Below are 14,773 nucleotides of genomic sequence, written 5' to 3' on the forward strand. Positions count from 1 at the left end.
CAAACTGGACAGTCTCTACGTAAAAGAATAAATGGACACAAATCAGACGTCAAGAATTATAACATTCAAAAACCAGTTGGAGAACACTTCAATCTCTCCGTTCACACGATTACAGACCTGAGATTCTTCAACAAAAAAACTTCAAAAACAGACTCCAACGAGAGACTGCTGAATTGGAATTAATTTGCAATCAATTACCTCCAGATCACTGCACCCTAGAAACCACCATAAATATAACAAAAAATTAATAATCCCTCTAAGAGAATCTAAACAAGAGTATTCCTATCACCACTACATAAGAACAGCCATTCCAATGATCCATCTAGCCCAGTATCCTGTCTTCTGACAGCGACCAGTGCCAGATGCTCCAACATGAATGAACAGAACAAGGCAGTTATTGAGTGATCCATCCCCTGCTGTTCATTCCCAACTTCTGACAGTCTGAGGCTTAGGAGCAGCCAAAGCATGGGATTGCATCCCTGACCATCATGGCTAATAGCCATTGACTGACCTTTCCTTCATGAACTTATGTAATTCTTTTTTGAACCCAGTTATACTTTTGGCCTTCACAACATCCCCTGGCAATGAGTTCCACAGGTTGACTGTGTGTTGTGTGAAGAAATACTTTGTTTGTTTTAAACCTGCTGCCTATTAATTTTATTAGGTTGACCCATTTCTTGTGTTATGTTAAGGGGCAAATCACACTTCCCTATTCCATTTCTCTACACCATTCATGATTTTATAGACCTCTATTATATCCCCCCTTAGTCTTCTCTTTTCTAAACTGAACTGTCCCAGCCTTTTAATCTTTCCTCGTATGGAAGCTATTCCATATCCCTAATAATTTTTGTTGTCCTTTCTGTACTTTTTCCAACTCTAATATATCTTTTTTGAGATGACCAAAACTGTGTGTAGTATTTGAGGTGTAGGTGTACCATGAATTTATACAGTGCTGTTATGCTATTTTCTGTCTTATTATCTATCCATTTTCTAATGGTTCCCAACTTTTTTAGCTTTTTTGACTGCTGCTGCACATTGAGCCGATGTTTTCAGAGAAGTATGCATGATGACTCCAAAATCTTTCTTGAGTGGCAATAGCTAATTTAGAACTCATCATTTTGTATGTATAGCTGGGATTATGTTTTCTTTGCACTTACCAACATTGAATTTCATCAGGCATTTTGTTGCCTAGTCACCCAGTCTTGTGAGATCCTTTGTAACTCTTCTGAGTCAGCTTCAGACTTAAGTTTCTTGAGTAATTTAGTATCATCTGCAAACTTTACCATACATTGTTTACCCCCTATTCCATATCATTTATGAATATGTTGAACAGTACAGGTCCCAGTACAGATCCAAGGGGAACCCCATTATTTACCACTTTCCATTGTGAAAAGTTACCATTTATTCCTACTCTTTGTTTCCTATCCTTTAACCAGTTATTGATTCATGAGAGGACCTTCCGTTTTATCCCATGACGGCTTACTTTGCTTAAGAAGGCTTTCTGAAAGTCCAACTACACACTGTATCAGCTGGATCACCCTTGTCCACATGCTTGTTGACACCCTCAAAGAATTCTAACAGATTGTTGAGGCATGATTTCCCTTTACAAAGCCACGCTGACTCTACCCAGCAGCACCTATCCGATGAAGTGAGCTGTAGCTCACGAAAGCTTATGCTCTAATAAATTTGTTAGTCTCTAAGGTGCCACAAGTACTCCTTTTCTTTTTGCGAATACAGACTAACACGGCTGCTACTCTGAAACCTATCCTTTGTTAGTTTCAGAAAGTATAATCTGAGTTTATTTGGCTGAAATCTGCATTTACTTCAGCTAATTTATTCAAGAGACATGGTGGGTGAGGTAATATCTTTTATTGGACCAACTTCCCTCACCAACAGATGTTTTCCCAAAATGATGCAGAAACTAGTGTTGCATGTATTCTTAACATCTAAATTAGGCCTTGCCCTTTATAGTGATTATGGCTATTTACTTGTAACCTGTAGATGTACTAACTCATATTCTGGCAAGCTGAATTCTAAGCCATTTCCATTCAGATCTCAGAATGTATCAGTATATTTTAAAAGAGATCAGAAGGTTCTCTAAAAACCAGGCTGACTAGGAGCAGTTTGTCTAACTGATCAGTCACCTCAAATATACCGTTCTGTGGTGCTGTGTTTCTAATATGCTATTTCTATTTTTAACATACATTTTCTGAATAACAGTTTGGAGTACTTTGGACAAAAAGGTAGAGAAGATATTTTTTATTAATTGTTGTAATCGCCATAATTTCACCATGTTTGCCCTTTAGCCACAGGGCTAGTTTACTCCTTTTAACTAGAGTCATTCGCTTCCATTCATACACTTCTATTCAGATCTTGTTAACCTGGTCTTGGTGAACCTATACGAATATCCAAGAGGTTCATGCAGCAACTAGTCGAATTACAGCATAGTATATACAGAATGTACACTACCTTGCCGCAATTAAAAATACACAAAAAAGTTTTGTATTGCCAAGATCTGACTGAATAACAAATATATATATATTCAATATAAATTGTGAAAAGAACAGCATTTCTTACAACAAAATTTATTGTTTTATGTTCTGTTTATTGGTATAGTGAAAGAAAGCATCAATAAAACCTGAAAGCTTTCAAAAGAAAACAAGTTTAACTGGTTTTTAGCATTAGCTGTTATCAAAAGTGACTTCACACAAATTTTCACAAAGAGCCTTTTAAAGTGTACATTTCAATGATATCTAGATAATAATGGCAAAAAACAACACTGAGAATAAAAAAGAAGAACTTTGAGCCCTAAGTGGTATTGTCTTAGCCATTATCACAATCAACATAATTTTAAGTATTTTTTTCCTTAAAAAAAAAACCTTTGAAAAGGACTTATTAGGCAGATGTTAATGGGTTGCTATTCGTTTTTTTTTTTTCCTATTTGATTACAAGGGGGTTTTAATGTTTAGCAACAGTATCAAGCCAGGTCAGTTATGAAAAATTCATTGCTGCCAGTAACTTCCCTTCCGTTTCAGAAGAAGAGAACAAACTCTCTGAATATCTGCATGTCTTGTGGTAATGATGAATGGAGAAAGAGGGTTGGTGGTGAAGTAGTTAGGACTTATATACCTGTCCTAAAAGAATCAGGATAATACCCATGGATAATCAAATATTCTCTGTAAAATTGTGGATAGGGTTGAAACCTCCCCCATGATGGCTGATAAATTGGAATATGTCTTCCTATTTTACTAACTTTACCTAATTAGGCCTTGTAGGGGCTCAACTTCATGCAGGTAAGTAGTCTAACTGACAACAATGTTTAAGCACGTTTAGGCTGTTTGCTGGATTGGGGTAAGACTAGAGTGGTCAGCACTTTTCAGGAGTGAGCCTGAGAAGCACATTTTTGTGTTACACAGAACTGCTGGTATCCAGGCTAATGGTTTTGTTTTTTACCTTGGTATGCGGGTATCCAGGTTTCATGGCTTTTTACCCTGCAACCACAAAAATGTTAAGTCACTGACATAGAGTTTAGAATACAAGAGATGGGCTTGGTTTGAATCTGAGGATTTATGGAAAACAAATTACAGTACTCACCAGATTCAGCTTTCAGTGCCAGCTCAATGGACATAGGGAAATTAAAACACTACTTTTAAAACTGTATCTAGATTAAATAGGTCATTTAAATCATCCGATGGATAGGTGACATAGCTTTAATCAGATCATTAGCTTTTATATAGAAGTAGTGGGCAAAGGGGCACCTATAAAGAACTCAAAACCAGCTTAATTTAAAACTTCAGAAACTTGTAGCCTTTCATTTGCCAGTTGGCCAACATGTTTGAAGAAATGTAGCTTAAAAAGAACAAAGTTATACTATATTTGAAGCACTAAAGGTGAGCTGTAAAGCAAAACCAACCAAACTACATTGTGTTTGTACCCATTATTGCTTCTTTATGATGTGTAAAGACAGTCTCAAAGAATTTTTTCTGTCTTTTAAAAAAAACTAACGTTAGAAATAGCTGGTCTTGATGTTTTGGGTAGAGGACTACAGAACTAATGGATATTGACATCACAATACACTGAAACTTGAGCTGCAGGGTTCCTAGCCCTCAGTTGCAGGAAAAGGAGATGTTTAGTCAGATTGTGTGTTAGGCCCCAATCCTGCAATCTGATGCCTGGGGGTGAATTCTGCCCCCCTGCAGAGCCCCAGTGAAATCCATCTATTGTGATGGGTTTCAGAGTAGCTGCCCTGTTAGCCTGTATTCGCAAAAAGAGAAGGAGGACTTGTGGCACCTTAGAGACTAACCAATTTAGTTGAGCATAGGCTTTCGTGAGCTGAGCTGTAGCTCAGGAAAGCTTATGCTCATCTATTGTGATGTTTGCATTCCATCCCTTTTTATGACTTTCAGCAAAATCCTGGGTGGTCAAGACTTGATATTCCTGATACTTCTAAGGAAAAACGAAACAAAAATCCTTTGGGACGGATGGAAAACTTTATAAGTCACTCCTTACTCATGATAAACGAAGGAGCAGGAAGGAACACCATTTAAATGTTTTCCTTTGGCATTTGCATAATACCTAGTCCTACAACCAGAGGAAGTTAAACTTAGGGTCCCCATGATCCACATTTCTTGACGCGTGTTAAACTCTGCACCCTAATGGCTGAGTCCAGCCCCCCGCAGTTCACAGCAAAGGCCCCTGCAGCCGGCAGCAGATGAAGCAGCCGCAGGGGTTTCGGAGCAGCGGCCGCCCGAGGCTGTATGCGCCAAAAGGACAGGAGGGCTCGTGGCACCTTAGGGACGAACAAACGCGCGAGACATAAGCCTTCGCGAGCCCCGGCTCCCGCCCTCGGACGCGTCCGCCCCACAGGAGCTCCCCGCATCCCACCTTCTACCCCTAGCAGGAGGGTTGCGGCGTCCGGCGGGCAGGGAACGGAGCCCGGGGCCGCGGGTCCAGGTCCGGATCTTCGCGCGAGCCGCGGGTTGCTTCAGCCGCCGCCGCGCGGCCAGCGGCGAGGGGGGAGGAACCCAGGGCGACCCCCCCCGCCGCAGAAAGACGGTTCGCCCGGGGGCGGGGGCGGGGGCGCGGCGCGTGGCGGCGGCGGCTCCTGTCTCGGGAACGGCCGCGCGCGCGCGCTCGCTCGCTCGCTGCTTTTCGGGGGCCCCCTGTGGCGCTTCTTCCGGCGCGCGCGCTGCCCGGCGACCCCCGAAGCGAGGGGCCCCGGCTCGCTGCGGCTGGGTCGCGGGGCCACGAGAGCTGCCCGTTGGCTGCCTTTTGGGGGGCGCGGCCGCCCCGGGCCGGGGGGGGGGGAGACCTGGTGGCTCGTGGTCGCAAGGGGCCGCCGCCGCCGCCGCTCCCGGCCCCAGAGGCGGCCCCGGCGGGCGCTGTGGTGTCGCCCCGCTTCCCTGCGGCTGGGGCGATGGGAGCAGGGGCCGGGCGGGAGGCCACGGGGCGGCTCTAGGGATCTGCCCCGGCACCCCGCACTGGACAGCGGCATGGCTCCGCGCCGCGCCTGAAGGGGGAGCGCGGCCGGGGCACGGGGCGTCCGTCCCGGGGCGGGGGCGCTGAGCGGGGCCGGGGAGCGCGGCCCGCTGGGGGACGGGGGGAGAGAGCCGGGAACTGGGGGGCACCCGGGCCTGAGCCCCCGCGCGCCCCTCACGCAGCCGGCGCGAGCGGCCCCCCCCCCGTCCCCTGCCCCCGGCGGCGCCTCCATCTGCAGCCCGGCGGGGAGCGGGGAACATGGCGGACCTGGAGGCGGTGCTGGCCGATGTCAGCTACCTGATGGCGATGGAGAAGAGCAAGAGCACCCCGGCGGCGCGGGCCAGCAAGAAGATCAGCCTGCCTGAGCCCAGGTACCTGCCCCCCCAGCCCGGGCTCCCCCCGCGGCACCCCCAGACAGGACCCCCCCAGCCCGGGACTCCCCCCGCGGCACCCCCAGACAGGACCCCCCCAGCCCGGGCTCCCCCCGCGGCACCCCCAGACAGGACCCCCCAGCCCGGGACTCCCCCCGCGGCACCCCCAGACAGGACCCCCCAGCCCGGGACTCCCCCCGCGGCACCCCCAGACAGGACCCCCCAGCCCGGGGCTCCCCCCGCGGCACCCCCAGCCCGGGGCTCCCCCCGCGGCACCCCCAGCCCGGGGCTCCCCCCGCGGCACCCCCAGCCCGGGGCTCCCCCAGACAGGACCCCCCCAGCCCGGGGCACCCCCAGACAGGACCCCCCCCAGCCCGGGCTCCCCCCGCGGCACCCCCAGACAGGACCCCCCCGTAGCCCCGAGCCTGGAGACCCACTGAAGTGCCCAGCCCGGACCCCCGCACCCCCAGCCCGAGGACCCCCTACTGCCCGGCTGGGATGCCCCCGCTACCCCCAGACAGGATCCCCCAGCCCGGGACCCCCCCTGCAATGGGGAGGTTTAGATTGGATATTAGGAAAAACTTTTTCACTAAGAGGGTGGTGAAACACTGGAATGCGTTACCTAGGGAGGTGGTAGAATCTCCTTCCTTAGAGGTTTTTAAGGTCAGGCTTGACAAAGCCCTGGCTGGGATGATTTAACTGGGACTTGGTCCTGCTTTGAGCAGGGGGTTGGACTAGATGACCTTCTGGGGTCCCTTCCAACCCTGATATTCTATGATTCTATGATTCTATGCACCCCCCCAGACTAGACCCCCCCATCCTGGAGACCCCCTGCAGCCCCCAATCCGGGGACCCCCTACCATCCAGCCGGGATACCCCTGCTGCCCCCAGAATGGACCCCCGCACTCCCAACCCTGGCCCCCCCCCACTGCCCAGCTGGACCCTCCCGCAGCCCCCAGCCTGGAGACCCCCCCGCACCTCCAGCTGGGGCCCTCCCCAGCCCCTGGTGGCGGGACAGCCCAGATGCACCAGAGACCTTTGCTGCACTTTGCAAAGTCCCAGGGACCCCCCCCCCCACACACACACAGTGCCTGGCGTCCCAGGACCTCCCTTCCTGGACTACAGCCTGGGAACTGGGACCCTGGAGCCCCCATGGGGAGGCTGACCTCTGGCAGACCAGGCACTTAAAGTGCCCAGGGAGTTTCCCCAAGGCACAGTTTGTTCCCATTTGGCCCTGCTGGGTGGCTCTGCTTCCCATTCTTCCAGGGCCTGAAACATCCTCTGCCAGGAGCCTCATTTCCCAGGGACATGCTACCCATCTCCCTTCCCCTTGGTGCCCAGAGCCAGCTGGCTTTGGGGAGCCCATGTGCTGGGACCCCAAGGCCACATGACCATGACCTGAGACCCCTGGCAACAGGGTGGTCTTAGACCAGAGTCCTCTAGGAGGATAGTTGTTGAGTCTGCTCCCCTTGCTCGTCTCCAAGAGGATGCAATTCTCCCCTTGTTCGCAGGCTCTCGGGGATCTTCTCCCAGCCCTGACCTTGTGATGGGCATATGCCATATGTGAGATGGGGCATGTGCCATGATTAGAGCCTAATCCAGATTTCAGGGTTGGGTGCTGATGTACATCAAGGTGTAACTCAGCGGTGAGGTTGGAAGACTCACATCATGGTTTCAGAGTAGCAGCCGTGTTAGTCTGTATTCGCAAAAAGAAAAGGAGTACTTGTGGCACCTTAGAGACTAACAAATTTATTAGAGCATAAGCTTTCGTGAGTTACAGCTCACTTCATCGGATGCATTTGGTGGAAAAATCTCCCCTGTTTTTTCCACCAAATGCATCCGATGAAGTGAGCTGTAGCTCACGAAAGCTTATGCTCTAATAAATTTGTTAGTCTCTAAGGTGCCACAAGTACTCCTTTTCATATCATGGTGTAACCCAACTTTAAGGTGTAAGGAGAAGGTGGAGAGAGTGTAGGTACCAGCCATGTCAGAGTGCAAGGGTTTAACCCAGCCTTGCAAAAAGTGCATATACATTTACCAGTCCATCCATAAAAATGGCTTGCCACTCTTGACTGTGGCCTTAATCTACTGGGATGGGGGACGGGACAGAATGACGTTTCACTGGCCCATCCAAAAAAGAAAAAAAGAAAACTGTAGGAGCTTGGGGTAATAGTTTTGCCAGGCAGTGTAACCCCAGTTCATGCAAGTGGCGGGTATGGGGTGGTGACAGGCATCCAGAGACCCTGTAGCTGGCTTGTTAACTAAATAACTAATCCTACATGCACACAATCCCAAAGGGGGAATAAAAGCAGATAGTCTAATTTAAATGTTAAAAGGGCCATCATTATTATTACTGTTACCTTTTGCTGAGGAGTGATGAGACAAGATACAGTATTAATCTAGTTCTGGACAATCTAAGTAGGAACAGGTACACAGCTTGCATGCCAATTACGTTGTGCATGAAAGATAGGGATCTGGGGAGAACAATTTTATATAGCTTTTGATGAACATAGCGCATGGTGAGAAGATGTGAGTCCACTGATAATATACAGGAGTGAATAAATAAAAAAGAAAACACAGATCGCTTACAGTGTGCCAAGTTATTATACAATAACTCAGTAGTGCTTTATTGTGATTATTATAATTAGTGAGTCTGGATTGAGTCATTTATTTAAAGCAATATCTGGGGGAATTTTTTGGCAAATATAAATATTCTCTTTAAAAAGGATTTTCTAGGCATTTATTTGACGTCAGTATTTATGTAACTGGCTGAAAAACTAGTTGAGTGGCAATATAATACATTTTGGGTGTAATCTAATAAATTGATCCTCAAACTGTTGTGATCTGCAGAACCATTTTCTGGTGGTCCATAGAAATTTGAGAACAAAGCAGCGGGATGTGGGAGAGAAGCCTGTTAGAATGAATATGTTGTATAAGTATTGAACTAATACAAAACCTGATCCTGCAATGAGCTCCACTTGTGTGAATTCAGATTCCATCGTGATGGCTGCAGAATTAGGGCCATAGCTGCCTCCTCTCTTTTTCCCTTTAATGGCAACACTAGATTTTCCTCTAAAACCAAATTATGCATGCACTGTGAAATTCTACTAAAATCTCTTGCTATTCTTAGTTATTCTTGTCTTTTTGTAGATATATTTTGTTTCTTGGCATTAAAAAAACCCCAAGTTCCCTCCTTTATTCTATGCATTATGCCACACGTAAAGGTTTACCAGGCAATTTTTGCATGTATTATAGTTTCAGAGTAGCAGCCGTGTTAGTCTGTATTCGCAAAGAGAAAAGGAGTACTTGTGACACCTTAGAGACTAACCAATTTATTTGACCATAAGCTTTTGTGAGCTACAGCTCACTTCATCGGATGCATTCAGTGGAAAATACAGTGGGGATATTTATATACACAGAGAACATGTATTTTCCACTGAATGCATCCGATGAAGTGATCTGTAGCTCACGAAAGCTTATGCTCAAATAAATTTGTTAGTCTCTAAAGTGCCACAAGTCCTCCTTTTCTTTTTGAGATTACTAGAACTCTCTCGTCCACATATTTACACAGCTCTCTAGCTCCATGCTTTGAATTCTAAGTTTTGCAATGAGGATACCAAGCAGGGAAAACCCAAGAGGCTGAGAGACTGTAAGAATGATCAAATTAACAGGATACCAGTGGAGGTGTAAAAACCACACAATAAAAAGCTTGCCAATCATTTTTTAAAGTCCAGTAAACATTTTTGTACTGGAGAGATTTAGGGACACATTTTTCTTTTGGTGTATGTAAACACTAATAATAATTTAAAGTATTTGTATGCGTCAAGAGTAGAGTTTATCCTATAATATTAACCAAATTCCTGGAGACCTTATTCAAAATGTTTGTAGTATTACATTCTTCCACATGATGGGTAAATATATTATTTTGTTCAGTGTCAACTCTCCGTGGTGATCTGTAGATATAATGACATACATGATACATCTAATGATGGTGGAAGCTTGGATGAAGGTAACATGTAGGAGAGAACATGATTGGGAGGCTTCATTGAATAAGTGTGCTTTAAGGAGACTATTATTCTACTGCTGTTCGTGTCATGGTAGAGTTTGGATGCTCCAGTCTGGATTGGGGCCATGTTGTGGCAAGTGCTGTACAAACTCTTAGGTAGACAAAGTCCTTGCCCTAAAGAGCTTGTAGCCTGGTGCTTTGATTCTGCAAAGAATTAAGCATCTGACTTCAATGAGATTGCTCATGTGCATATTTCTTTGCAGAATTGGGGCCTAAATTGAAGCCAGATGCAACAATGGAATTTAACAAACAGTAAGAGGGAAGCAGGGAGGGAGGATGAGGACAACTTTAATTAAATTACATGGCGATAGAGATACTGAACAGTTTGGTTGCAAATTATTTGTGCTGTTAAAATAAGCATCAGTAATCCTCAGCTGAGCCATCATGGTTTGAAGGAAAAAGCAATAAGAGGACTCAAGTTGCAGGTATAAATGATGGCATAGAAAAGGTGCCAGAGTGGGACTGGGAACATTTAAGGAGGCTTGGCAGGTGGGAAGAGGATGAGGAGGCATAGGTGTAAATGAGAGCAGAGATTTAACTAAGGGTGCTTTAAATGGTTGGGAACAAATTACCATCAGAACTTCTAACTGAAAACAGGGATTTTCTCATTCAATAGGAAGTTTTGACAACTTTCCTGGTGTCAGATGTCTTCATAGAGAGCTCTGGGGTTTTTTTTTTTTTTAGATCTCTTTCATTAAAATGTACATGATATGCTAGGAGCATTTACAATCTTGTGTGTCACTGATAGACTGGTAAAATGTTAAATAATATAAATCAGACAGTCAGATGCATGTCTGACACCCTACTTTACTGTTAAAACAGGGATCCTAGTTTTCTATGATAAAACCTTCAAAATTATCCAATAAAAACTCAAAAATCCATGTTTTTCTGCAAATAAAATGAAACTCTGAACTTTAGTTTTTGTCTAGCCACGATATATATAGGTATCAGTTGAACACAATGTTTTATTGATATATTTACAATTTTAAAGCTGACAGCCTGAGCCTTGCTCATTCTCCTGATTATTTGCTTTGGCCCTGGTCCCAATTAGATCAGATAATTGGGGTTCCCCGATATATGTTTTTATTTTTTCACAAAATGTAAAAACTAAAGATTTTCCATAGACACAAATTCCAAGTTTTTCTGTGGCAAATGGATTCTCTGATCTCTCCTGATAAATTAAGACCTTAATGAAAAAAGCCAGATGAACAGAAAACTTTTCTTCGCAGTACAATTTTGAGACCAAATATTTTCATGAATACATTTCTGATTTCTCTCGTTTTGCGCTATAGCAATTTATCAAGCCAGTCAGAGCATAACTTTCAAATGTTAGGCTGCAAGCAACTGTTGTTCTACTGCACAACTGTCTGTCATGGAGACTGACAATATCTACATCCTTAATCATTTGTTAGAACAGAAATAAGGTCTTTGGAATAGAACATTGACATGGGATAACTGGATCCCACTTTGGAGGAAAAAAAAAAGTCTTTGCCTCACTGCAATGTTCTTTTTTAAAGCAATACATAATTGTGGTAGTTATCTGTAACAGGCAGCCATTGTCTTGTGACAGCATGCTATTCCACTCACATTATCTCTCAAAAAAATATTGCAAATGTTTTATTACTATATTGCAGTGTGTCATTGGAATGAAGCTGGTATACCTGTTGTCACGATCTTATTTTCCTCAGACAAAACTGACACAAAATGAAGTGAGTTTATTGTACTGAAAATTTAAGGGGCATTCCTGTTTACGAGGAAATAACCATATTGTAGACAGAATAAAGTCCAAGGCTGCATGCCAAGACTTAAACCCTCAGAGTTTATTTGCTATTATTGGCTGCGGGTAGGGTTATTACTGAGTTTACATAAAGAACCCTTAAATTATTATTTACTGAAATTGTTAAATATTGTTAAATATTAAAATTTTAAATGAAAGAGAAGAAAAAAACATAAGCTTACAAAGTGCTGAAGGAGAGTTGTTGAAAAAGTTTTTAAACAACATCACAACAAAACCCTTTGGCTCTTCTTTCTCTGTCTCCCCTCATTGGCCTTTCTTTCTCTCCTCTTTATTCCTTCCCGCTCTTTCCTTTGGGTCAGCAAAGCTCTTTTCCCCAGAACAACTGCAGTATATTTTATTTTACATTGTTTTTCCAATAAAGGTCCTGATTCTGCAATCGGATCTGCATGGGTGGACTACTGTGGGGCATTGAGTGGGTACAAGAGTCTGCAAATGCTGATTGGTTTGTAGGATTGGGGCATAAATTGTAAGGAAGAGGTAAGATTCTCTCATTATAAACAAATAATGAAACCACCAGTGTTTGATGGTTATTCTATAGGCAGAGATGAGAGGTTTGGGAGTAAAGAGGGAAATGAACCAAAGGGATTTTAAGTTTTTTTTAAAACAGTTGCTCTTTCTGAAGTTTCAGAAGCCTTTTTTAAAAATTTCCTTTCTTTCATATAAATTTTGGATTTTTTCTATCTCAGCCAAATGAGCAAAAGGATAATGAGGCATTTCTGTTGCTGGCAAAAAGCTTGACAATTCTGAGGAGGGGTAGGAGCAGAGGGCTTGTAGTGACCATTCAGAGCAGAGCGGGAGTTGAATAGTCACATTACAGGTACTGACAAAAGGCCCCAAAGTGACTGTATACATGTTTGCATTCTACTTAGCTATGGCTTGGCCATTCTGAGAAAAGGGATTTACATTATGTACCGTTATTAAGAAATAATTGTATAATGATCCAGCAAATTGAACAACCAGAACCAATATGAATTTAAGGAATTGCACTGTTGGGAAACAGCTGTACAGCATCCCTGCACTTTGTGACCATTCTAAGTTAGTTTCTGTAAATATCACTTAAGCATGGTTTGCTCTCGATATACAAATACAAAAGGTGAAGTAACAAAGCATACATGTATCCATGCATCTTTGCTTTTTCTGCCCTGTCACAAACGCAGAAGTTTCTTGTCTCTTCTCCTCCTCTAACTTCTCCACTTGCCCCAGTGACCCCATCCCATCTCCTATGTCTCTTTCCCCTTACAATAGAAACATGAGTTGGAGTATGTCTACACAGGGATAAAAGACCCGTGGCACCGCTGCGACTGGCAGGTCAGCTGGCTCAGTCTCATGGGGCTCAGGCTGCGGGAATAAAAATAGCCATGTAGATGTTTGGGTTCCAGCTGGAGCCCCCTGCCGCAAGGTACCAGAGTTTGGGCTCCAGCTTAAGCTTGAATATCTACACGGCAATTTTTCAGCACCAGAGCCCAAGCCCCGCAGAGCCCAAGTCAGCTTACTTGGGCCAGCCTCGGGTTTTTTATGCCTGTGTAGACATACCCTTAATCTCTCCCATCTTAAAACCTGCCCCCAAACCTACCCTTGATTCCACTAACATCTCCAACTACTACCTCTTCTCCCTTTCAACTTTAAGCTCATTGAATACAGCGTCTACAATTGCTGTCTGGAGTTCCTCTCCTCCAGTTCTATCCCTGACCCTCTCCTATCTAGTTTCTGCTCCTTGGAGCCACTGAAACTGTTTTTCCTAAAGTCTAATGACTTCTCCCTAGCTAGTGCTAAGAATCAGTACTCTATTCTCTTTCTCTTTGACCTGTTACCTGCCTTTGACGCCATCGACCATGTCCTCCTCCTTGAAATTTTGCCCTCTCTTGGCTTTTGTGACTCTGCCCTCTCCTGGTTCTCCTCTTACCTCTCTAATTGTGCCTTCTGTGGATCCTCTTCATCCCCCTTTCAACTTTCTATGGAGGTTCCACAGCATTGTCCTGGGCCCCCTTCTCTTCTCCCTTTTACACTTTATCTCTGGGTAATCTCATTTACAACACAAATTTAACTGCCAGAACTGTGCTGACAATGTACAGGTCTCACTCTACTTGTCTTCTGTCCAAACTCAAGTCCTGGCCTGTATCTCTGATACCTCCTTGTGGATGTCTAGCTGTCCACTCAGGCTCACCATGGCTCAACAGAGCTCTTATTCTTTCCCCCAAGCCCACCTCTTTTCTTCATCACTGTGGACAATATCATCATTGTGCCTGTCACCCAGGCCTGTAACCTGGGCACCATCTTTGACACAATTATGTGTCACATAATGTCTATTATGTCACATTATGTCTATATCTTGCATATTCTTTTTGCACAACATCTCTAATACAGCCTTTCCTATCATTCCACACAGCTAAAACTCTCGCCCATTCTCTCATCATCTCACATCTTGATTACTGCAACACCCTTTTCTCTGCCTTTGACTAATGCCATATTGCCTCGTTCATATCCATTCTGAATTCTGTTGCTTTGACCATGACACCTCTCTTTGAATCCCTCCACTGGCTCTCTTTTCTCTATCATATCAAACATAAGCTACTTGTTTTCATATTAAGGCCCTTTACAACCTATCCCCACCCTATCTATCATGTCTCATTCACTGTTGAAATGTCAGCTCCTGCCTCTGATAGGCCAATGATACAGCCTCCATCACCCAGTTGTTAAATTTTCAAACAGTGCTCTTTGTGCTTTGTCCCATATGGTCCCTCACACTTGGGTGGGGCTTCCTGTAAACATCTGCGAAGCTGCCTCCTTATTCTCCTTTAAATCCCTCCTCTGCTGTGATGCCTACAAAAACTTAACAATAGTTAGGCCATTGGTGTGCTGATACCATTCCCTAGCATGCTGACCGATATTGTCTCATTGTTTCTTAGTGCTCCCCCATCTTTGTGTGTGTCTATCCATTCGTTTTGTCTCTTTTCTTATATTTAGATTGTAATTTATTTTGGGCAAGAGCCATGCTGTGTTTGTACAGCACCTCACGCAGTGGGGCCCTGGTCCATGACAAGGGGTCCCAGGCATTGTTGT

The 14,773-nt window shown here is 44.9% G+C and overlaps 1 protein-coding gene across 6 annotated transcripts in view; it reads left to right on the top strand.

The window, feature by feature from the left end:
* Positions 1 to 5,327: 5,327 nt before the first annotated feature.
* The window catches only part of GRK3 (G protein-coupled receptor kinase 3), a 132,994-nt gene continuing 123,548 nt past the window's right edge, over positions 5,328 to 14,773 (top strand). For 2 of the 6 annotated variants that reach the window (XM_038373697.2, XM_038373700.2), the window contains exon 1: positions 5,330 to 5,849. In XM_038373697.2, coding sequence (XP_038229625.1) covers positions 5,737 to 5,849 — 113 coding nt within the window. In that variant the 5' untranslated portion in view covers positions 5,330 to 5,736. Of the gene's footprint in view, positions 5,850 to 14,773 lie in introns of all 6 variants that reach the window. The other 4 variants (XM_043497847.1, XM_043497848.1, XM_038373698.2 and 1 more) reach the window with 4 other exon arrangements.

Source organism: Dermochelys coriacea, chromosome 15, assembly GCF_009764565.3.
Source record: "Dermochelys coriacea isolate rDerCor1 chromosome 15, rDerCor1.pri.v4, whole genome shotgun sequence".
Classification (NCBI taxonomy): Eukaryota; Metazoa; Chordata; order Testudines; family Dermochelyidae; genus Dermochelys; species Dermochelys coriacea.